The sequence below is a fragment of the Gracilinanus agilis genome, chromosome 2, assembly GCF_016433145.1.
Source record: "Gracilinanus agilis isolate LMUSP501 chromosome 2, AgileGrace, whole genome shotgun sequence".
NCBI classification, from domain to species: domain Eukaryota; kingdom Metazoa; phylum Chordata; class Mammalia; order Didelphimorphia; family Didelphidae; genus Gracilinanus; species Gracilinanus agilis.
The window spans coordinates 299,386,420-299,409,845 of record NC_058131.1 but is presented as its reverse complement, the minus strand read 5'-3'; the positions used below and the strand labels follow the sequence as shown (position 1 = coordinate 299,409,845).

At 33.9% G+C, this 23,426-nt stretch overlaps 1 protein-coding gene across 1 annotated transcript in view; it reads left to right on the top strand.

Annotated features, from left to right (window-relative positions):
- The window catches only part of HEATR3 (HEAT repeat containing 3), a 39,074-nt gene extending 16,626 nt beyond the window's left edge, over positions 1-22,448 (top strand). The window contains exons 8-15 of the mRNA XM_044664161.1: positions 1,544-1,634; positions 1,760-1,917; positions 2,180-2,262; positions 2,841-2,977; positions 12,241-12,329; positions 16,552-16,695; positions 17,794-17,970; positions 22,192-22,448. Coding sequence (XP_044520096.1) covers positions 1,544-1,634; positions 1,760-1,917; positions 2,180-2,262; positions 2,841-2,977; positions 12,241-12,329; positions 16,552-16,695; positions 17,794-17,970; positions 22,192-22,350 — 1,038 coding nt within the window. The 3' untranslated portion in view covers positions 22,351-22,448. The remainder of the gene's footprint in view (positions 1-1,543; positions 1,635-1,759; positions 1,918-2,179; positions 2,263-2,840; positions 2,978-12,240; positions 12,330-16,551; positions 16,696-17,793; positions 17,971-22,191) is intronic.
- Positions 22,449-23,426: the final 978 nt, after the last annotated feature.

Sequence of the window (23,426 nt, the reverse complement as noted above, 5' to 3'; positions counted from 1 at the left end):
AAAATTCCCAACATTTATAGCCCAAAATTCGAAGCTTCCAGATAAAATAGGAAATATAAATTATAAGTAACCAGAAAGAAAACATTTGAATACTTAGGAGTCATAGTCAGGATCACAAAAGATTTAGTAGCCAATAGAATTATAAAATAGAAATCTTGGCATGCTATATTCCAGAAAGTAAAATTTGGACTTATATAAAAGAATAATTTATCCAGCAAAATTGAATGTGATCCTACAAGGGAATAAATAGATCTTTAATGAAGTAGAGAACTAATAAGCTTTCCTTATGAAAAGACCAGAGCTGCATAGGAACCTTTAATGTTACACAATGGAGTCAAGGAAGCATAAAAAAAGTATAAAACATAAATGAACAATTATAAGGGACAAAACAAAAATAAAGTGTTAACATTTTAATATGGGGATATGATAACTATATCCACTTTAAATCCTCTCATAAGGAGTTCTTAATTAGATATGATCTTAAGAGAGGTTTTGTTACGTCTTTATGATTTTAAAAGAAGAATGGAAGGATGATACACTAGGGAAGAAAAGGAGAGGAAGGTTACTGAAAAGTATCACATAATCGGGGTACCCAAGTAGAAATCTGCACAAACAAGGAGGAAGGGGTATGGGGAGTGACTGACACTTGAACCTCACTCATCTGAACTTGTTAAGGGGCTGAAGAATACACAGTTGACTATAGAAATACATTTCACTCAGAGAAATAGAAGAGGAAAGGGAAAAGTGGACTTAAAGAGTTGGGGTAGATAAAAGGAGGGATTAGTCCTAAGCAAAACAAGCCTTAAGAATGAACCAAAAATATTTATTGCTCTTTTTTGAGGTGGCAAAGAATTAAACTGAAGGAGTGCTTATCAACTGAGGATGGCTAAACAAATGTAAAGTTGATGGAGTGCAATTTATTGTTCTGTAAGAAATAAAGGAGATGGTTTCAGAGAAACCTGGAAAAACTTAATTGAACTACTGGGTTTTTGTTTTTCTCAATTAGGAATGAGTAGGAAGGAGAGAAGTCAAGATTTCATTAATTAAAAAAAATAATTTAAAAAATCTTTAGATTTTTATGATTATTTCACTTCGCTCCCACAGTTATAATAACCCTGTATGATCAGCACTATTTTCACTTCCTTGCTTTCTTTGCTTCAAGTTTCAGCTAAAATTCTACTTTCTGCAGTCAGTCTTATATGTGTGCGTGTATTCCTAATCATATGTATATATCTATATATTTCATATATCTATATAAATATATAACAATAATAATATAAACATGATTTATTATAAATATGTAAATAAATATGCTTATCAAAACACCCTAAGATTTTATTTGATATCATTAACTTAATCTTATAATTTATAGTTTATTATAGTTTATAATTATACTTTTTGTATCTTTGCCTTTTTGAGTCTTTCTACTCTATTTTTCTCTACAGTGCCCAGTTCCAGATGAGAAAGTAGTCTTTCTAAAGCAGCCAAATACCATCACAAAATTCTTTTTCAGAAACTGAATATTTGTTATTTCCTTTTATAGCCAACTGAAAAGGAATTGAAACAGACAGTAGCCTTACTCACTGCTCAGCAGATTGCCCTAGAAATTATTGTCAACATGTGCTGCAGCGAAGGTATGTTATTTGTTTTAAGTTTGCATTTTGGCTGTAGCCTTTTGCCTATGTAATCATGGGGTAGGGGCCAAGTTATATTTGAACTTTATTGTTTTTTACTTGTGGTTTGTATTGTTCATACTCAGATCCTTCTGATGATGAGTGGGATGAGTTTTCTAGCAGTGATGAAAGTGATGCATTTATGGATAATTCCTTCAGTGAATCCAATGGACAACTAATGTCCCCACTCTGCCTTTCTGCTGAAGTTCATACTGCTCTTACAAACTACCTAATTCCCAAGAAGGTAAACTGTTTTCTTCTTATATTTTGGGATGATGTGCAGGGCTTGAGAAATAAATCATGTTATAGTTAAAAACCTAAAATGTAGAGGCCTATATTTCCTCTTTTGGGGGGTTGGTGATAATTGACTAATAAATCCCTTTAAAGAATAAAGTCATTTCTTAACTATGAGATTATCTGTTGTGTATTAATAGCATAGTGGAAACTTGTGAAAACATGCTAGTATGTTGTAATTTATTGTTTACTGCCCTTTTTTTGTCCCCTAGATTGTTGAGAAAATTGCTTTTCCAAACAGCATGGCAATTGACATCTGTTCCAGAAATCCTACTTGGAAGCCATTGATTAGAAAGTAGGAATTTTTATACTTGAAATATATTTTCATCTTATTATAGGAAATTATGGCTCTTTAATTAGAGTATATTAAGCCATTTTTAAATTTATAAGCGGATACTATATCTCTGACTCGAGTGAATTGGGGGGAAGGTAGGTGCTTCAATAGATGAGCCAGTCCTGTGTTTAAATCTGGCCTCAAACCACAATTCTTAGCTATGTGACCTTTGACAAGTCACTTAACTCTAATTGCCTAACAATTACCCTCTTCTTGCCTTATAACTGATGCGTAGTATCAGCTTTAAGACAGAAAGTATGGGTTTTTTAAAAAAAGAATTGCTCTGGATACATCACAATTGCGTAAGCTATTTGATTTGGAAGACCTTAAAATTCATTTTACCTCAAGATCAATCCTGTACTAACTATCATGGATTTCATCCCCTTTTCACCAAGTATATAGTCACTATTAATTTTAATGCAGAATATACATTAATTGTTAATATTCAATTCCATTATCTTGTCACTTTAGAAAAACTGAAAATTCATAATAGATCATTGACTTCTGAACATCATCTTATCATTGTACTTTTGTTTCAGGATGAACACTATACAGTGTAGAGCCCTTGTGTGCCTTCACAGTATCTTATCTGTTTTAGACATGGACTGTCTTGGAGGAGCCCCAGCACTTCAGACACTTGCACAGCACCTGTCACAGCTTGTTTTTTCTCAGCCAGGTAAATGTTTAAGCTGTATGGTGAAAGTCAACCTTAAGCTAAATTTTAAAGGGTCAGAGAATTAGAATTGTTGACAAACCAGCCTGCAAATTTAATCAATCGACAGGTGTTTAAGTGCCTGCTATGTACCAATAACTGCACTATGTGCTGGGAATACAAATATAATAATTGAAACCTTTTCTTGAGGAATTTATATTCCAGTAGGGGAGATAACAAAGGCATGGGTTAGTATATACATGAGGAGAAATACAAAATAGTTGAAGAAAGAGAGCACCTGATTAAGAAAATTAGTTTTAAAAAAAACACCTCATGGAAGGTTTAAGTGACCTCTCAGAATTTACATTCTAAGAGTTGAAGATAGGGCAAAAGCACAGAGGTGGGAAATGGAATGTTGTGTATGAAGGACAGAGACAAGACCCACAGTTTGTGATAAGAAGTAATGCCCATTGAATCCAGAAAGATAGGTTATGAAAGGCTTTAAAAGCTAAAACAGGAGTCTGTATTTTATCCTAAAGGTCAACAGGAGCTAATGGAATTTTATTAGAAAGTCACTTTGAGCTGGGCTAAAGTGATCAAATGTGAGATACTGATAGGAACATAGAAAAACAGGCCTAATACTACATTGCTAGAGCAGCTATGAATTTTCCTTTTTTTAGAAAACTAGATGGAATCATACATTAAGAGCTGTAAAGCTACTCATGCTTAATGACCAAGAGATCCCATTACTAGGGGTAGGCCCTAAGAGCATTATTGAAAAGATAAAAAGCTATGTAGGAAAATATTTATAGAAGCTTTGTTTATTATGATAAAATAGCTGGAAATAACACAAATGCAATGAATGGGAGAAATGGCTGAATAGATTGTGAAATGTAGTGGATTGTGTTATATTATTGGAATGACAAATATTGGAAATATAAAGAGAATTAGAGAAATTGAGTTGAAAAGAAAAGGAAAGAGAATAATACATATCATGATTACATTTTTAAAAAACAGCCACAAAAGTAAAAGTATCCAAATAAAACAAATCCAAAGGGAACTCAAAAGCAGAGGATACTTATATTAGTATGCATATATAATTTATACATTTTAAAACAGATTGTAAATAATGTGGAGTTTGTGATTTTATACATAATCTTTTTTATGCATTTGTTTAGTGAAATGTTCTTTGATGGTGGTTACTAAGTATATATAATAAAAGTCACGGGGCACTAAGTGTGTAGGATGGGCTAGAATAGGAAGAAATCTAAGGTAGGGAAATCAGTTTAGGAAGCTTTTGCAATAATTAAGGTAATGAGGGTCTGTTGTGTAAAGGAAAAAAAAGGAATTGAATAGAAAGGAGTGTAATAAATCCAGTTGGCAATCTGATGAAGCATGGACCCTTTCTGACAATATTTTTAAATTCATAAAATAAAATGCCTTGTATTATAAAGGAAACCAATTATGTTGAAATACAGTGATCAAAATAAGCTTATGGGTCTCAAATTAAGAATCCCTTGTGGTAAAGGGAGAATCTCAAAGTGGTAGTGGAGAGGAATGAGTATTCCAACTCCCTTTCATGGACCAATTTGTTCAGTGGTGTAGATGAAAGTACAGCCAGTGATAGGGAGGACTACTGACAAAGTGAGAGAAGACTACCTTACAGTCAGGGCTAGTAAAGAAGAGTGGGATAGAAAGAGTTCCTGGACAAAGAGATGTTCAGAATGGACCAGGAATTGCAAGGAGCACAATGGAAAGGGTTGGCAAATAGCAGTCATGTATCTGATGCCTCTGGCCTCAGTAGTTTGAAAAAAGTAGCTATTCTTTAGGTTATCTCTAATTGGTAAGGGCTTTTTAAGGAAAATTTTAGGGTTTTTATGATTCTATTTCCATTGTAGTTCATTACCATGGAAATTGTTTTCTTGGCTGTATTTACTTAATTTTGCTTCAGGTTCATGTATTGTTTAGTTTCATGCTTCTCTATATTAATCCCATTTGTTAATTTTTACATCTGTATTAATTCCATTTTTACATTACTGTAAGAGTTTATTACATTCATAGACCACAGTTTGTTAAGCCATTAACAATGGGCATCTCCTTTGTTCCAATTCTTTGTTATCACAAAAAGTGCTGCTAGAAATATTTTTGGATATGTGAAAATTTTCTTCTTTTCAGTGGTTTCTTTGGGATATAAGGCTAGCAATACCTTTAAAGTATGCCTTTGACTGTGGGTTAAAGGGTATGGATATTTTAGACACTTTAATTGCATGATTCTAAGTAGCTTTTTAAAATGGGTGTACTGATCCACAGTTCTACCAACTTCTGTACCTTATTTATAGACACTTCTGTGCCTATTTCCCCACAGCTCTTTCAACATGACGATTCCCATCTTTTGTCATTTTTGCCAATTTTCGAGGTGTGAGGTAAAACCTCAGAGTTGTTTTGAATTACACTTCCCTTATTAGTTGGAATATTCTTTCATATGGTTAGTAATTTGGCTTGGAGAATGGCTTGGATTTTTTTGTAAAGGGGCAAATTAATCAGTAGGCTAAAAATTAAATAAGAAATTGCCTTTTTCTGTGTTTTTTTTTCCAAAAAAAGGATGTCTTAAGTTATATCATCTTTAAAATAAGGGGTTTAGATTAGATGATCTCTAAGCTTCCTTAAAAAAATCCTATGATCTTACTTGTATCCTAGAATTCATGTGTAACTCTGATAGCACTACATAAATGTTAAATATCCCTTGCTATCATTTTAGTAGTTATTACCAGCCATAGCTAATGGCTTTTTGAGAATTTATTCTGTATTGTATTTTATAGTCTGAATTTAATGTGAATTGTAATCAGGCCTGACATAACATAAAACCATGCTGATTTAATTCAACAAGGATTTATAAATGCATATTATAATGCTAACCATTGGTGTTTCAAACAGGTAAATTTACTACTTCATGGAAGATAATTTTCATTTAATTGTGGGCTGGAAAGATTAATCAATGACGTTATTACAATTAAACTAAGCTTGTTAATATCTTTTAATATTTTTATTTGGTAAGAACAAATGATTTAAGAATTATTTAAATTGTAGGGCCACTTATTTGAGCCATTGTTCTCAATAATAAGTAATGCACAAAGACTAATAACACAAGCTAGTCTACTTTTCAAAAAACTACTTGTGATTCTCTGTTACCTAAAATTTCAATTTATTTATTGATCAAAAAGTTGCATCCTACATCCTATACCTTTCACCCATACCTTCCTCCTTTTGTTGTCCTGGCTCTAACACCTTATCCTTTTAGTAAGCTACAGAAATTAGAATGTGTCAGATGGAAAATTCACATATTGTATCGATCAGCAGTATTTTTGCTGGGATTGTGTAGCAATGTAGCAGTGGTGTGCTTTTGTCTACTTCCTCCAACACTTTACACAAATAAGATTCCAGTTTGAGTGTGTCATGAGTACTGTTAACATAGTATCCATCTGTATATATTTGAGAATGAAGAGAACTTTTTTCAATAATTGCTACATAATGTGATCATAAATTATTTAATTTCTAGAAGTATTAAAAGTATTTTTTAAAACTTAGAGGCATTTGCTCTTTTCTGCTTCATTGCTGAAAATATGCAGAATCAGGGGGTGAAGCCAAGATGGTGGAAGAGGTACACATACTCATTTGATCTCTACCAAATTTCCTTCCCAAAAAACTATGATACAAAAGCCTCAAAATGAATCCTGGAGCAGCATAACCCACAAAGAAGACAAGGTCAAGTAATTTTTCAGTCCAAAAGAACTTAGAAGACCAGCACGAGGGTTCTAGTGCACTGGGGTAGAGGGTAGAGCACAATGTACCAAGGCAAGCCCCACTGGAACAATAGGTTACGAGTACAGCTAAAGCAGCAGCAAAAGCTTCTGGAGCTTTCAGCCACATGTTTATAGGAAAGGGTTAGACAACTGGGCAGAAGGAGATTACAGGAGTTCCTTTGGTGGCTTTGGGTGCAAGACTTTTGTCCCATTGCCTAAATACAAAACCAGGTCACAATCTGTGATCTCAGGGTGAGAAGGAGCACTAACAGACACCAATGCTTGTAGCCATAGGAGAATAGGGAACACTGGTCACAGTTCCAAGGGGAAGAGAACTGGGGGTTACTCACAGACCAGAGCACAGTTTAGGAGAGCAGTTATATCATACCATCTTGAAAGAACTGAAAGCAGATAGAACCCCAGAGCCAGGTCTCTAAGGCGGCTGCACAAAGAACCTGAAGCTTGGATCAGTGCTCCCTTCTTCACACTTATAGAGCCCATCTTTAACAATTTTTAAAATAAAAAGGAAAGCAGAAGGCTGGAAAAAAGAGTAAACGAACAAAAAAGAGAAATTCAACATAGAAAGTTATTTTGGTGATAGGGAATACCAAAATACAAACTTAGAAGACGACAACAAAGTCGACACTACTGCACCCAAAGACTCTAAGAAAAATAAGAATTGATCTCAAGTCCAAAAAGAATTAATGGAGGAGCTCAAAAAGAAATGTATAAATCAAATAAGAGAGGAAAACCGAGAAAGAAAAGAAAAAACAGGAAAAGAAGTGAGAGTAATATAGGAAAATCATGAAAAAAGAGTCAACAACTTGGTAAAGGAGGCATCAAAAAATGCTGAAAAAATTAATATCTTAAAAAACAGAATAGGCTGGTAAAAATTGGTAAAAGAGGCACAAAAATCCAATGAAGAAAGGAATGACTTAAAAAGCAGAATTGGCCCTTGGAAAAAGGAATATGTAAATTCACTGAGAAAAAGAACTCTACAAAGTAGAATTGGAAAAATGGAAAGAGAGGTACAAAAGCTCACTAAAGAAAATCATGAAAGCATGCCTTAGAAATTAGAATTGGGCAACTGGAAGCTAATGACTGAGACATCAAGAAACAAGTAAAGTCAAAAGAATGAAAAAATAGGAGAAAAGTTATCTCACTGTTAAAACAAGTGATCTGGAAAATAAATCCTGATCATCTGAGAATTTTCAGGCCATCTGAAAGGATGATCAAAAAAGAACTTAGACATTATCTTTCAGCAAATTATCAAGGAAAAAGGGCCCTGATATTCCAGAACCAGAGGGTAAAATAGAAATGAAAAGAAAACTCCCAGGAGTGTTATAGTCAAATTCCAGAATTCCTAGGTCAAGGAGAAAATATTGCAAGCATCCAAAAAGAAACAATTAAAATATCATGGAGCTATAGTCAGGATAACACAAGATTTAGCATCTTCTAAATTAAAGCATTGGAAGGCCTAGAATATGATATTCCTGAAGGCAAAGGAGTTAGGGCTTCCACTAAGAATGACTTACCCAGCAAAACTGAGCATAATCCTTTAGGGGGAAAAATGGGTATTTAATTAAAGGAGGACTTTCATACATTTCCTGTTGAAAAGACCAGAGCTGAATGGAAAATTGGACTAAAGAAAAGCATAAAAAGGTAAATAGGAAAGAGAACTCAGAAGCTATTCAATAAGGTTAAATTGTGTACATCCTTCCATGGGGAGATGATTCTCATAACTCCAAAGAACTTTGACAGAGGGTAGGGTGTGATTTGAATAATGGGGGATATAAAAAAAAATCATGAGAAAGAGGAATGCATTGGGAGACGGAAGGGAAAAACAAAATGGGGTAAATAATCATACATAAGAGACATGAAAGTAATTTTACAGGGGAGAAAAACATGTGAACCTTATTGTCATCAGAACTGGCTCAGTGAAGGAAGAACATACACAATCAATGGATATAGAAAGCTGTCTTATCCTACAGGAAAGTAGGAAGGGAAAGAAAAGAGAAGGGAGAGAAACTAATAGAAAAGAGGGCAAATTGTGGGTTGTGGAGGTCAGAAACTAAACAAGGGTAAATGGGACAGAGTAATACACAGTAATTACAATGATGCAAAAAGCTTTTTACAAGTCTCTAATAAAAGCTTCATTTCTTAAATTTATAGAGAAATAAGTTGAGTATATAAGAATACAAGTAATTCTCCAATTAATAAATAGTCAAAAGATATGGATAGGCAGTTCTCAAAGTAATTTAAACTTTCTATAGTTGTGCAAAAAAAAAATGCCCTAAATCACTATTAACTAGAAAATATAAATTAAAGCAACTCTGAGGCACCATCCCACATCTGTCAAATTGACTTATGACAGAAAAGGAAAAATAAAACTTGGAGGAAATATGGGAAAGTTGAAACATGAATGCACTATAGGGGGAGTTTTGAGCCGATTCAGTCATTTTGGAGAATAATTTGGGCCTATACCTAAACAGCTCTATATAGCCTTGGACCCTGCAATACCATTACTAAGTTTATTTTCTAAAGAGATAAAAAATGAAAGGGAAAGTACCTATACATATGTACGTATGTGTGTGTGTGTGTGTGTGTGTGTGTATATATATATATATATATATATATATATATACACACAAAAATATTTAAAGCAACTTATTTTGTTGAGGCAAAGAATTGGAAAGTGAGGCTATCAATTGGGGAATGGCTGAGTAAGTTATAATAATATGATTGTAATGAAATACTATTGTGCTGTAAGAAATGACAAGCAGGAGGAGCTGAGAAAAACCTGGAAAGACTTAACATGAACTGAAGCAGAATGAAATAAGCAGAACCAGAAGAATACTGTACAGAGTGACAAGAATACTGTCCAAAAACAACTGAATAACAGCTATACCCAGCAATATAAGGATCCAAAATTATCCCAAGGGACTCATGATAGAAAATGCCATTTGCTCTCACATAAAAAGGACTAATAGAATCTGAATCCAAACCAAAGCAAACATTTTTTCACTTTCTAAATTTTTTTATTTGAGTTTTCTTTCACAAAAGGATTAATGTGGAAAAATATTTTACATGATTGCACATGTAAAATCTATGAGATTGCATACCATCTCAGTGGAGAGGGTGGGAAGAAAGGGAGGGAGAGAATTTGAGACTCATTTCTTTGAAAAATGTTGGAAATTGTTTTTACATGTAATTGGGGGAAAAGAAAGTAAAATTTTTAAAAATATGTAAGAATCCATGTGTCCTCTACACTTTTTTCAAAATAATAAATTTTCTCAGATGTTTTTCATCATTCCATAAATGTAAAGGATGGTAAATACATCTGTCTTTATAATTGATAGTTACACAAAATGATAAAGAAATTCTGTTATGTACAAAAAAAAATGAAGATTGTAAATATATAATGAGTATAAGAAATGATGGAGAGGGTGATTTGCAGGAAAAGACAGGATGGAATGGAATCACTTGAGTTTGACTTGACAATGAGAAGAGCTACTTCTGTGAGTAAGGTGGGGGAGATAGATAGTAAGAGGCATGTTAGTTATAAGAGATGAGGAGGGATTAAAAGGAAAATCTTTGTGAATAGCCTCAGTTTTTCAAAGTGAAATATATAGAGTTTTCAAATGAAACCTGTGAGAGGCTTGAATATGGATGAAAAGTTTTGGAAAAGCTATTGCGGCTGGTCAGCTGGGTGGCTCAGTGGACTGAGAGCAAGGCCTACATACTGGAGATCCTAGGTTCAAATCTGGCCTCGGGCACTTTCTAGCTGTGTGACCCTGGGCAAGTCACTTAACCCCCATTTCCTCACCCTAACCGTTCTTCTGCCTTAGAACCAATACAGAGTATTGATTCCAAGATGGAAGGTAAGGGTTTGAAAAAAACAACCACCAAAAATTACTGTGGCAAGTAACATAGGCAATGGAGAATGGAGGAGATATAAAAGGATTGCCTTGCCACAGTGAGGACCTTGTTGAGATTATATAATAATATAGTAATGGACCCAGTCAGCACAATTTTGCAAAAAAAAATTTTTCAGCTTCATTCAGTAACATGTGAGTATAGAACAATGACAGAGATTGTGTGAATAATCCAAGGCCAAGGTAAAACATGGCAGAATCTTTGATAGGAAAATGGGGCAAGGGACTTGACAGTTGAACAATCAAAAGGATCTGGATGAAGAAGGAAAAAGAATAGGGCATATAGGAGTGGTAGAGCCTAGAAAAGAACTGAGGAGTTAAAGGTAAGGATGTGCTAGAGCCAGCTCTATAAGGCTGTCAACATACTGCAAAGTTTTTAGTGTGAACATTTATACTTTTAAGAAATCAGCAAATGCTATTACAAATCTGGGCTTGATTTAAATTGCTTTGTTGGTTAAAGATTTAAAATGAAGGAGAAAATGTTATGCAGATTAAGCTTTAAAATGAGAGGAAAGACAGTTCTGTATTGTTAGTCATTGTAATGACAGTGCCACTGTTTAGGGGAAATGCATGAAGGTCATCAAATGGAATGATGTCAAAGGAAAGAGTTAAAAAGATGTTTTACAAAATATTGTCTTCCTTTTATACAGCTTCATAAACAACAAAGATTTGTTGTAAATAAAGTAATCTTCCAAATAATGCCCCTTATCAATATTATGTGTGTACTTACCTTTATTTTATAGTTGAATTTTGCTTAAACAGTGGCATTGTCATTACAATTCCTCAAAATGGGAAGGATGTTTGAGATGATCTACCTTCAAACCTGAAAAAAATGTTCTCCAATAAAAAAAATAGTATGAGTTAGCAAGAAAACTCAAAAGGGGTAGCTTTTTGGGTAGCTCAGGGGATTGAGAGCCAGGCCTAGAGACAGGGAGGTGTCCAGGGTTCAAATCTGGCCTCAGACACTTCCTAGCTGTTCGATCGTGGGCAAGTCACTTGACCCCCATTGCCTACCCTTACCACTCTTCTGCCTTGGAGCCAATACATAATATTGACTCCCAAGATGGAAGGTATGGGTTTAAAAAAGAAGAAAACTCAAAAGACATTTTGGTTTAAGTTATTAGTTTGAATCAAAAAGGTGCTTCTATTCTTAACCAGCAAGGAATAAGGGATGGAGAAGAACTGATCTTGAGGCAGATTAAGAAACCTGAGAAATATTCCAAATTTTATGATGGGTTACAAATTCCAAAAGATCAAATATAGTTGTATTTGAATGTAAGTACAAAAATCCATTCCTTTTTCATTACTGTAACTTATGATCACAAATTATCAATGTATATGCAAAGAAAGGCATTTCAAAATAGTTGGCTGATAGGGACTTGTGATTTGTTGATTAAAGAAAGACATGTCAGATATGTTCTTATTATACTAGGGTATTGATATTAGAGTGCTAATTTATTTTGCCACTTTTTCTTGTAAAAAAAAAAACAAATTAAAACACTTGTAAGATGAGGTCTCTTGGATTATATTTTTGTATTTTGTGTATGTTTAGATTTTGCCAAACACACAGAATTTCTGGAAGCCATAAGTAGTGCTTTAAGGACTCTCTTGCAGATAATGGCATCCAAGAACATTTCTCAGGTGAGATTTTTTCTTTTTGTATAAAATTTGGGGTTAAGTGGAAGTTATTTGTTACATGGGCAAACTAAGTTTAATGATTTATTTCTGTAGTTTGAATAATCTTGCTAGCAAACACCTGGAAGCAACAAACAAACTAATAGTAGCTAGCATTTATATAAGATGTTATGGTTTGCAAAGCCCAAGGTCACACAGCTTAAAAAGAGATTGGTGCCAGATTTAAACTCAGATCTTTCTGACTTCTGTTCGGTGCTCTATTCACGATGTCACCTATCTTCTGGCTTTACAAATAATGATAGGGATTATTGACTCAGTCATGCTTTGTATTTGGTGGTAATAAATGATGGTTGATAGTAAAAAGCAGTTAATGATTTTTGCCCTTCTCCCGACCAGTAGCCCCCTGTTATTCCTGGAGGAGGGTAGACAAGGATAAATTTTATTCTGAGTACAGAGTGTTCAAACTTTACTTTTTAGAGATTCTATAATCAATTAATTTATTTAGGTGGAAGTTGTATTTTCCTGTTAATGTGCTTTTTAAAATGGAGCATGGTTTTGTTATTGCAGTAAATATATATGTGTCTGTCATTTTTAGTTGTATTATAAAGAGTAGAATTTTTAAAATTTTAATTATAAAAACTTCACTATATTTGGGATTTTAATCTGATTTTAAATTGGGAATCATAAGCCACAACTTTTTTTTTAGTAAACATTTGTTTTATTTTTCTCTAAAATTATGAATAAGTTAATTATCTGATTCTAGTTTTTTTTTCTTGTTACTTGTAAGAATTAAAATTTAGTTATTATAGCTATATATTAAAATTATGTGGCCGCCAGGAATCAACAATTCAGGTTGATTCCGTAATTAAATCAGACCCAAGTCAGCATCGGGTTGAAGAAACCAATTGGTTTCTTGTCAACGCGCTTAGCAAAACATTGGTTTTGCTTTCTCTCTTTTCCATTTCCCTCTTATCTCTAACTATTGTAGTTAGAAGGACCTTTGTGGTAGAAGATGTTTGTGTAACATGATCACTTGGGGTGACTAGGCACCCAATGATCATCAGGGGGGATTGTGTAAATAGAATTAGCCAGATCCCATAAATAGTCAAAAATCTACTCAACCCAGGCGTGCTAATGATGTCACTCCCACCTCCCTTAGTGGGGAGGGGAGACGAGTTACCCACACGTGACAATAAGTAACAAATCAAGAATAAGGGACTGCCCTTTGGGCAGTCCAAATCAATGTAGAAACTGCCATTTGTCTATTTGAATTAGAGGTGGACCACAGGAAGTGATGAAAGACACGTTCTCTTTAAGTAAGTGAGTGAACTTCCTGTGGGGGCAGTTGCCGTCTGGAACTGGAGGAAGAAGCATCTCCTGAGACCACAGACAGCTTACACTCTGTATTGTCACGTGGGTAAGTTAGGCTGGCTTCCTTGGCCTAGCTGGGCCAATTCTAAACTCTGCCTGTCTGGCTGTTGGGCCCTGTGGCTTAAAGCTTCATTTATTTAGACTTCTAACCTCCCTCTTCTCTTTATCCCTACTTTACCTTCCTGATTGTAAATAAACTCCTCAACCCGATGCTGACTTGGGTCTGATTTAATTACGGAATCAACCTGATTTGTTGATTCCTGGCGGCCACATATTTTTAATATATAGCTATAATAACTAAATTTTAATTCTTACATACTTCTGATAGGAACTAAAAGCATGTAGGTTTATGAACTAATTTGAGAGATCAATTGTAGAGTAACGGAGGACTAACCAAATATTTCTTTGGTAATTGGTTGTGCTACCTTTTAAGAAAAATATCAAATATCAGCAATACTATTAACAGGTCTGTATCCCAGAGTTAAAAGAAAAAAAAGGAAAAGAACCTATATGTACAAAAATGTTTATAACAGTTCTTTTTGTGATATATGATTGTAATGGACTATTATCGTATTATAAGAAATGGTGAGCAGTAGGATATCAGAAAAACTTGGGGAAATTTACATGAACTGAGTGAAATACGCAGAACCAGGAGAACATTGTTTTATGACCTGTGTATAACTTAGTTATTCTCAGCAATATAGTGATTCAAGACAATTTCAAAGGACCCATGACGAAAAATTGTCAGCTCATTCCAGTGAATCTGAATCCAAACTAAAGCATACTATATTTCACTTTCTTCATTTTTTTCTTTCCCAAAAGAATTAATATGGAAAAATGTTTTACATGATTTCATATGTAAAATCTAAATTGGATTGCTTACTCGCTCAACAAGGGGAGAGAAGAGGAAGAGTGAAACTGAATTCAGGACTCAGAGTTTAAAAAAAAAAGCAGATAAAACAAAAATTAATTGTTTTTACATGTAATTTGGGGGGGAGGGGAAGAAAATATCATTATAAAAAAAGAAAAGCATTCCATCAATTGGAGAAAGTCAAATTTGTGAATTTTGTTAGTCTGATGTTTGTTGTTTGAGGTTCTTATTTAAGATAAGTTGATTTATTTGTGTATGCATTTATAATCTGTCCATATGCCTGTCCCTCTAGTTGAACAGCAAAAAAAGAAATTCTGTCTTAAACATTATGGTCAAGCAAAACAAATGCCCACGTTTACCACACCCAAAAATGTCCATCTCTTTCTACATTTTAAAGTTTACCTCTCTGGCAAGAGGTGCATGTGTCTTTTTCATCTTAAGATTAATTTTCATATTAAGATAGAACTCTGAAAGATTCTTGAATTTGCATTTCTCTGATTATTAGTGATTTAGAACATTTTTTCATATGGTCATTGATAGCTTGAATTTATATTTTTGAAAACTGCTTGTTTTCAGGATGCTGTTGTATCCTTTGGACATTTTTATTCATTGGGAAATGTATCTTAAGTCTTATAAATTTGAATCAATTCTTTATATATCTTGCATATAAGACCTTATCAGAGAAACTTCCTACTTGGATTTTTCCTGTTACACATTTCCCTTATAATTTTAACTATGTATAATTTGTTTGTACACTTTTTTATGTTTTATATTATTAATTTTATATTTTTAAAATTTTATATTAATAAAAGTGTCTATTTTATCTTGTGGTCTCCTGTTGTTAGTCTATCAACTCTTTCCTTCTCTATAGATCTAAAAAGATAATTTTTTCTTTGCTCTTCTCATATTATTTTCAATGTAATCTTTTATATATAGGTCGTATATCCATTTGGAGGTGTTTTCTTTAAACATATGTATGAGTTACTGGTATAAACCTAATTTCTGCCAGACTGCTGTCTAGTTTTACCAGACATTTCTGTCTGATACACATTCTTTACCCCAGTAAATGGGGTCTTTGGGTTTATCAGATATATTATCATTTGCTTCTGTATGTTGCCTACCTAATCTGTTTAACTGATGGGTTTCTCAGTTTTTTCATCAGAACTAAATCTTTTTTTCCCCTTAAACCCTTACCTTTCATCTTAGGATCAGTACTAAGTATTGCTTCCAAGGCAGAAGAATGGTAAAGGCTAGGTCAAGGGGGACAAGTGACTTGCCCACAGTCACACAGCTAAGAAGTTATTTGAGGATAGATTTGAACCCAGGACCTCTCACCTCTAGGTTTGGCTCTTAAATCTACTGAGCCTCTTAGTTGCCCCCAGTATAATATTTTTAAACGTATAAAATAAAATACATCTTTTCTGAGAATCTTCAAATCTAAATTGAGGAAAATTAATCCACATGACTTGGAAATTAATTTTATTTGGAGGGATACTTTTTATTTCATATTTCACTTTATTTTTTTAAAAATATTTTTTATTGAAAGCTTAGATGACTTGTTCATAATTAGATAGTTCAAATATACTAGTGGCAAGATACAAATCCAGATCATCAGGTCCAACACAGCAGTTGATCTCCTATGATGTTTACAACATATGTAATATATCTAAGATAAAATATGAGAATGAGTGCAAAAGAAAGACTTATGAAGTGGAGAACAATAGTGGGTAAGACCTTGGCTAAGTTTACTGCTATGATAACACTGATATTAACAATAGCATCAAAGTTCTAGATTTCATAATGAGGAAATAGATGAGGAAAATGAGGAAAAATGCCTTTTGATTTCCTGGATTCTTAATTATTTATATGGTATGTTCTCAGCAAGTGATTCCAATGTGCTAGCCAAATGAAATCTAATGTGTTGTCCTAAAGTGTTAAATGGATTCAATCTAACATAAAATTATATGTCTTCTACTTTCTGAACAGTGCATGACTCCTGAGCAGCTGATGTCATTATGTGAAGCTGGCATTCATAGCAGTAATATTGGTGTTAGAGTAAATGTCGTTAGTATTTTAGGAATCACAGGCAGTGTCCTAGCCAAAGAAGATGGTACCCTTGAAACACTGAAGGTAAAATATTTTTCTAGAATAAAATGCTAGTTTTCAAATTTGTAGTGTTAGTTACATAGAGCACTGAGAAATTGTGACTTGACCCACATAGTTGGAATGGGGAACTGGTGGGACTTGAACTGTGGCCTTCTTAATTTCAAGGCCAGCTTAATATCCACCATACTGTGTCCTTTAAATATACTCTTCACAATTTACCATCCCACTTCATTCTGTGATTGAAGGTGTAGAAATGATAAAATATGTTATTTCATTTGAAGTTTAATTTTTTAAAATCTAGTTTTTTTAATAATCCTTTAGTGTCTTGTGTAGGATTTTTTAAAATTGAAGTAGTATGCAATTTTGGCATAATTTGGAAAAGTTAGCATTCTTAAACACCTATTAAAGGCCTATAATTATAGTTTAGAAAGATAAAAATATGTATCTCATACTTAGTTTAGAAATATGCAAGCCTGTGGGGAAGTGATTTTATTTTTGTAACTTAAGGAGGACCAAAGGGATGTGAAAATAAGGCATCAATGAAAAATGTTTGTGGTTCTTGTTTTTCCCTGTGGGGAAGGGTCATGGGTTGTTAAGAGTTCAATGTGGCCTTACCTAGTTTCTCAGATAAAAAGTTCTAAATCCAGAGAGGGAAAATGACTTGCCTGAGAAATTATATGGGCAATAAGACAATATAACTACAACTCAAAAATCATACCATCTAATATCTGGTATTCTTCATATACCCACAGCTCATAGAATTTTACACCTGTAGTTCTTTTAAGAGTTAAATGTTTTTCAAATAACTTTATAGGAAACATTTTTTATTTTTTTTTTTAAAATAAGCCCTTACCTTCTGTCTTGGAGCCAAGGCAGAAGAGCGGTAAGGACTAGGCAATGGGGGTTAATTGACTTGCCCAGGGTCACACACCTTGGAAGTGTCTGAGGCCGGATTTGAACCTAGGACCTCCCATCTCTAGGCCTGGCTCTCAATCCACTGAGCCACCCAGCTGCCCCCTATATGAAACATTTTTAAAGATTATGATGTACTTTAAAAATATTTTAATTGTTTTTTGGAGTGTAACCTTTCAAGAATAAATTAATAATTCTATTTTGTTTCAGACTATTGGCAGATTTCTTCTTGAAGTAGCCACCAAAGATTCTTCTCTTGTAGTAGCTGGAGAAACTCTAGATGCCATCTTTGATGTTTTTGCAGATGGTAAAGAGGCTGAAAAGGCAGCAGTTGAGATCAAATTGTTATCTGCACTGAAAGAATTCCAGCCAGTTTTCAAAATGAAGGTATGTGTGTGTGTGTGTATTTTTTTTAAAGCCCTGTGCTTCGAATCAGATGAGTTTTAGCAGGCTATGGGCATAAGGATTAACAGTGGGGTGTTTTTTTTGGTAATCCTGTATATCATTTTATTTTATTTTTTAAACCCTTACCTTCCACCTTAGAATCAATACTATATTTTGGTTCCAAGGCAGAAGAATGGTAAGGGCTAGGCAAAGGAGGTTAAGTGACTTGCCCAGGGTCACACAGCTAGGAAACATCTGAGGTCAAATTTGAAGTAGGACCTCCCATCTCTAGGCCTGGCTCTCGATCCACTGAGCTACTCAGGTGCCCCTGTAATCATGTATTTTAATGGATATGTATATGATGAATTGGAGCACAGGATCCTTGTATCTCGTTGATTAATGCATAGCTGTACTTACTAATAAATAGCACAAGTATTATTTATTAATAGATTTCTGTTGATTAGCCAACTAGTATGTTCCGTGTAGTACTTTTATTGGGTCTTTCTTGCTAAAAGCAGGAAAAGATTATGATTGGGAAGGTTATTTTCTTACTGTTTCTAACACTGTGTGTAAATTGACTCAGATTTATCTAAGTCATATTAGTACTCCAGTTAATCTTCTAATGAGCACTTAAAGAAAAGACTGAGTAATCTTGTGCTATGTTACCCTGTTGTTTCTTGCATATTTGCTTAGTGAAAATTGTCCTGGGTGACATTAGATCCGTTTTTCCTCTGAGTAGTCCATCTATACTTTAGATTACTTTTTTCTCTTGTGTAAAATCTTTATAAAGTTACACTAAGCTGTAATGTGGAATGTAAAGAAATCTAAATGTGGAGTTTTGTTTTTTTTTTTATAATTGGTGGAAGCAGGAATGGAAATGAGGATTCTATAAAATTAACTTTTTTCAGTTACCTTCAAGTGTTCTTTTTAATATTCTGAGAAGCACCTGGTACAGAATTAAAATAAGCTTATTTTAATATAACTTGGATTTTAACCATAAGTACTATGTAATGTTAAAATAGATTCAGTACTAGCAAAATTGATTTTAAATGTTTTCATTTTCAGTTACAATAGTTATTATAAGTCACTAAACTTTGTGCATCTTAGTTTTTCCAGTTTAGAAGACAGAAACAAAAACTTTTTAGAAAGTTTAATTTTTTTTTAGTAAAACAAAATTACTATATTTGCTGCATATCATTTTCTGCAGAATGTCAAGCACTCATTTTCAGAAAAGGAGTTGCTAAGGAAAAAAAAAATCACTTTTGCTAAGCTGAACTTTATAGAATTAGCCTCATTTGGAATTGCATTTTTTATTTGAGACTATGTGCAAATAATCCTCCCCCCTCCAAATAACAGCATAGATAGATTTCACGTATTAATGTTTTGGTTGAAGGATAGGGCAAGGGAAAAGTAATTCAGAAGCATAAAGTTTAAGGCATCGAAGGGCAACTAGTTGAATCTCCACATTTGTTTCACAGAATTGGAAACTGAAGCTTAATGAAAATTCATTGAAATGCTAGAAAATACATAGCAGAGTTGAGACTAGAACTCAGAACTGTTAATAATACCTAATCTAAATCCTATATTGAAAAAGAGGTTAGCTGCCAGATACAAAGCAGTTCCTTATATGCATTTAAGAAAGGCATTCCCAGCACATGCATATACCCTCTGTACTAACTGTAAACAATTTTTCAGCACTGAAAGGCCAAGATTAATCAGACACTTTTTTTTTTAAACTTAAAAGATTTCTGAAAACCCCTATTTTTGTGTCCTAGAATTAATACTAAATAATTAGTTCCAAGACAGATGAACAATAAGGGCTAGGCAATTGAGGTAAAGTGACTTGCTCAGGATCACACAGCTAGGAAGTGTCTGAGGTCATATTTGAAACCAGGACCTCCTGTCTCTAGGCCTGGCTTTCTTTTCACTGAGCCACCTACTTCCCCTAGGGTTTTTTTTTTTTTTTTTTTTAAACCCTTGCCTTCTGTTTTGGAGTCAATACTGTGTATTGGCTCCAAGGTAGAAAAGTGGTAAGGGCTAGGCAATGGGGGTGAAGTGACCTGCCCAGGGTCACACAGCTGGGAAGTGTCTGAGGCCAGATTTTAACCTAGGACCTCCTGTCTCTAGGCCTGACTCTCAATCCACTGAGCCACCCAGTTGCTCTCCCCCCCCCCCCCCCCCCCCCCCCAGGTTGTTTTTAACAACAAATTATATAGGCTTATAGAAGGATTTTGGCACACTACTTGACCTTTCAGCAGCATTTGGCCACTTTCTCTTCCCTCTGTTTTTATAACAGTGCTCTCTTCTGGTTCATAGAATCCCTAGCTTTCAAACATAACTCTACGGCCTACTCTTATAAGAACCAGTTTTGATCCTACCAGTTGCAAGGCCCTCCTTCTAGAAATTACTTTGCATATATTTTGTCATAATTAAAAAAAACAAACCACATTGTTCATTCCTGGTAGAATATAAGCTCTTTGAGGGCAAGGACTGTTTCCTTTTTTGTGTGTGTGTCCCCAGTGCCTGGCACAATCTCACTTAGTGCTCATTGAATAAATAAGGGACCCTAGAGCCTAGTGCCCAGAGAATGTAATCTGCCCAGGGACACAGAAGCACTAGTTGACAGCCAGGTTTTGAATCTAACCCTGACCTCCCCAACTCTAAATCCAATGCTTATATTTCATAGCATGAATTTATTATTCAGTTATTTAGCTGTGTTCAGTTCTTCACAACCCCATGGGCCATATCACATCAATACTGTTCATGGGGTTTTCTTAGCAAAGATACTGGAATGATTTGTCTAGAATCAAACAGCTAGTGAGTGTCTGAAGCCAGATTTGAACTTTGGTCTTCCTGACTCCAGTCCTGTGATTCTCTATCCATTGAACTACTTAGGGTATGAACAGTATTTCTGATATAACTGATAACTCATATAATAATAAAAGAGCCATAACTATCCCTCTTCTTTGATAGAACCTCTTTGATAACACAGTAGATAATATTTTCACTAGTTGCTGTGGCCAATCTTCTGACATCATTACCTTTCTTGATTGTTTGCTCAGCAGGCACAAAATGTAAATATTCAAAGCCTTTCCAAATTAAAAGGAATTATCAGAGCTTTTATTTCATTCATATCTTTTAGGAACCAAACTGTCAACCAAATTGGATTCAGATCACTTCAGATTCTTAGTTTTCCATAAGAACATATACTTTCATTTTTTTCATGAATAAATAATACTGCCAATTTCTACTATGTTGCTAGAGGGAAGATATAACTAAGAGGGGAGCCCTCAAACAAAAAGGAGCCTGTCATCCATTTTCTTAGGAAAATAACATTGATTCCTTGGAGTGGGAATGCATTTTCCTTCTACATTTGAGATCTAGTCTCTATTGCTTATCCCTAGTGTAACAAGAGTTATAAAGATCTGGTGTTTGTGATTTTAGATTAAAATCTTTCCATTAATCATTTTGAAGTTATGTAAGTTGCCTATGTAGTTTAGTTTAGTTTTTTTTTTTTTTTTTTTTTTTAGTATTTTAAATTTTAACAACACAAAACATTTCCTGTTGTAAGAAAGAACAACTTTAAAGTTTTACATGTGCAATAAAAGTAATTTGTTTTGGGAACCTGCTGTTAACTTGAATTTACACTGATACCTGTATAGCATTTTCAAGTCACTAAACTAAATAGTTTATCAAATAGTAGTAGCTGACTTAATTCTTCTTTAAATGAAAAAAAAAAAAGCTAAGTTTTGCTTCTAAAGTACTTAGCATTGTATAAAATGAAACCAGTTATATTAAACATACTTCATTAAATGTTTTAGCCCTAAATTGCATTAAAACCAATACACTGCTTTCTAACAAAGAACTCTCTAGAGGATCGTATATGCTGGATGTTAAAAACTGAAATTGAATACTGGTAATGGCATTAGCCAGATGTCCATGATGCTCAGTTTCTCATGGTTATTAGGCTGTTTATGCTATGTAACAGTCTGTTTCATTGCTAATGCACTACTGACTTTGCAGGTGTAATTTTGAAGGTATTAATTTTGAGTTTTAAATGCCTCAGTTGCACTGTGTCATTCAGAGGAGGAAATTGGAGATACCACCCATATTCTAGTAGCTGTTGTTTCAAAGATTTCTCTATTATGTTTATAGTCATCAAATTTTTGGTTAAATAATTGTCACAAACAACAAATTTCCCTCTTTCTTTCCTCCCAATTACAGATTCGAAAAGAAGGAAGAGGAAAACATAGTACAGATCAACTCTGTGTTCTTGACAATGTGAAAATGAACTTGAGAAGATTTATTGCTTATCAAGAGACTGTAGAGAAAAGACTTAACTCCTTGAACTACCAGAAAACTGATTCTTCTCATTTGCTTTAATTGCTATGGAGTATTTACTATTACAAAATGGAGGCCTTTATCTCAAATGCCACTTGTATTTTACAATATATGCAATTTTTAAAAATTACATATTTTCAGTTCTTAAATATTAAAAAATGGCAGGGATATATGTTTTTAATGCCTTTGGAAAGTTTTACAGAGTTTGATATTATGCTTTAAAATTTTTTTTCTGTGGATAATCATTATTTCCTAGGGAAATCATATTTTAAAGGAATTGGATTGTTCTTAACTAAACTGTGAGTAAAAGAGAAATCGCTAAATGATCATGTTTTAGATGAATTTTGCAGAATGGATTCTCTCAACAGTACTTACGGTGGGAAGTTAATATAGTTTTTAAAATTTTAAAAATAGAATACATAAAAGAACAAATTATGACCTGAGGTTTCCCAATCGTGTTCACTTTTTCTGAATTTGTGAGCTCCTCCAATTTGGAATTTACAAGTAGTTAATAATAGTGTAGGTGGTAATTATGAGACTCCATTCAATTCAGTGTGCCTAGGGAAGTTGAGGAATTTTGGAGTTTTTTCATTGTTTTTTAAAAACTTCATATTGAAACTGTACAGATATCTAATGACTTGGAGAATTCAAACTTTGAATATCTGCTCATTAATGTATATAGCATTTTTAAGACACATAAAGTAGTACATTCTAGCCTTTCTTTTCTGAAGGGTATCAACTTCCTCCCAAACTGTTTGAGACCAGAGGATAAAAAGACAAGGGTTTATAGTTGCAGAGATGCAGTGGGTAGGGGTGAGATGTGGTGGGATGAGAAGAACAGAGAGAACTGACTGCTAACAGAACTTCATTTTGCTCTGGTAGGGAAAGTAGGGGATGATAGCAACATCTCTCTTAGAGATAAGGGTCTATCTCATCTCAACTGTTCAAGCACAGTTAATATATTGGGGAGTGCTAATGGACAGCATATTAATTTTTATTGGCTAGTTTTATAGCTTTGTAAAATTAGCTTCTACTCCACATTTCATTTATATTATGCCTTTTTACAGTACTAACATAATTCCGATTTCTTGTAGATCAGGTAAAGAAAATAGAGATTA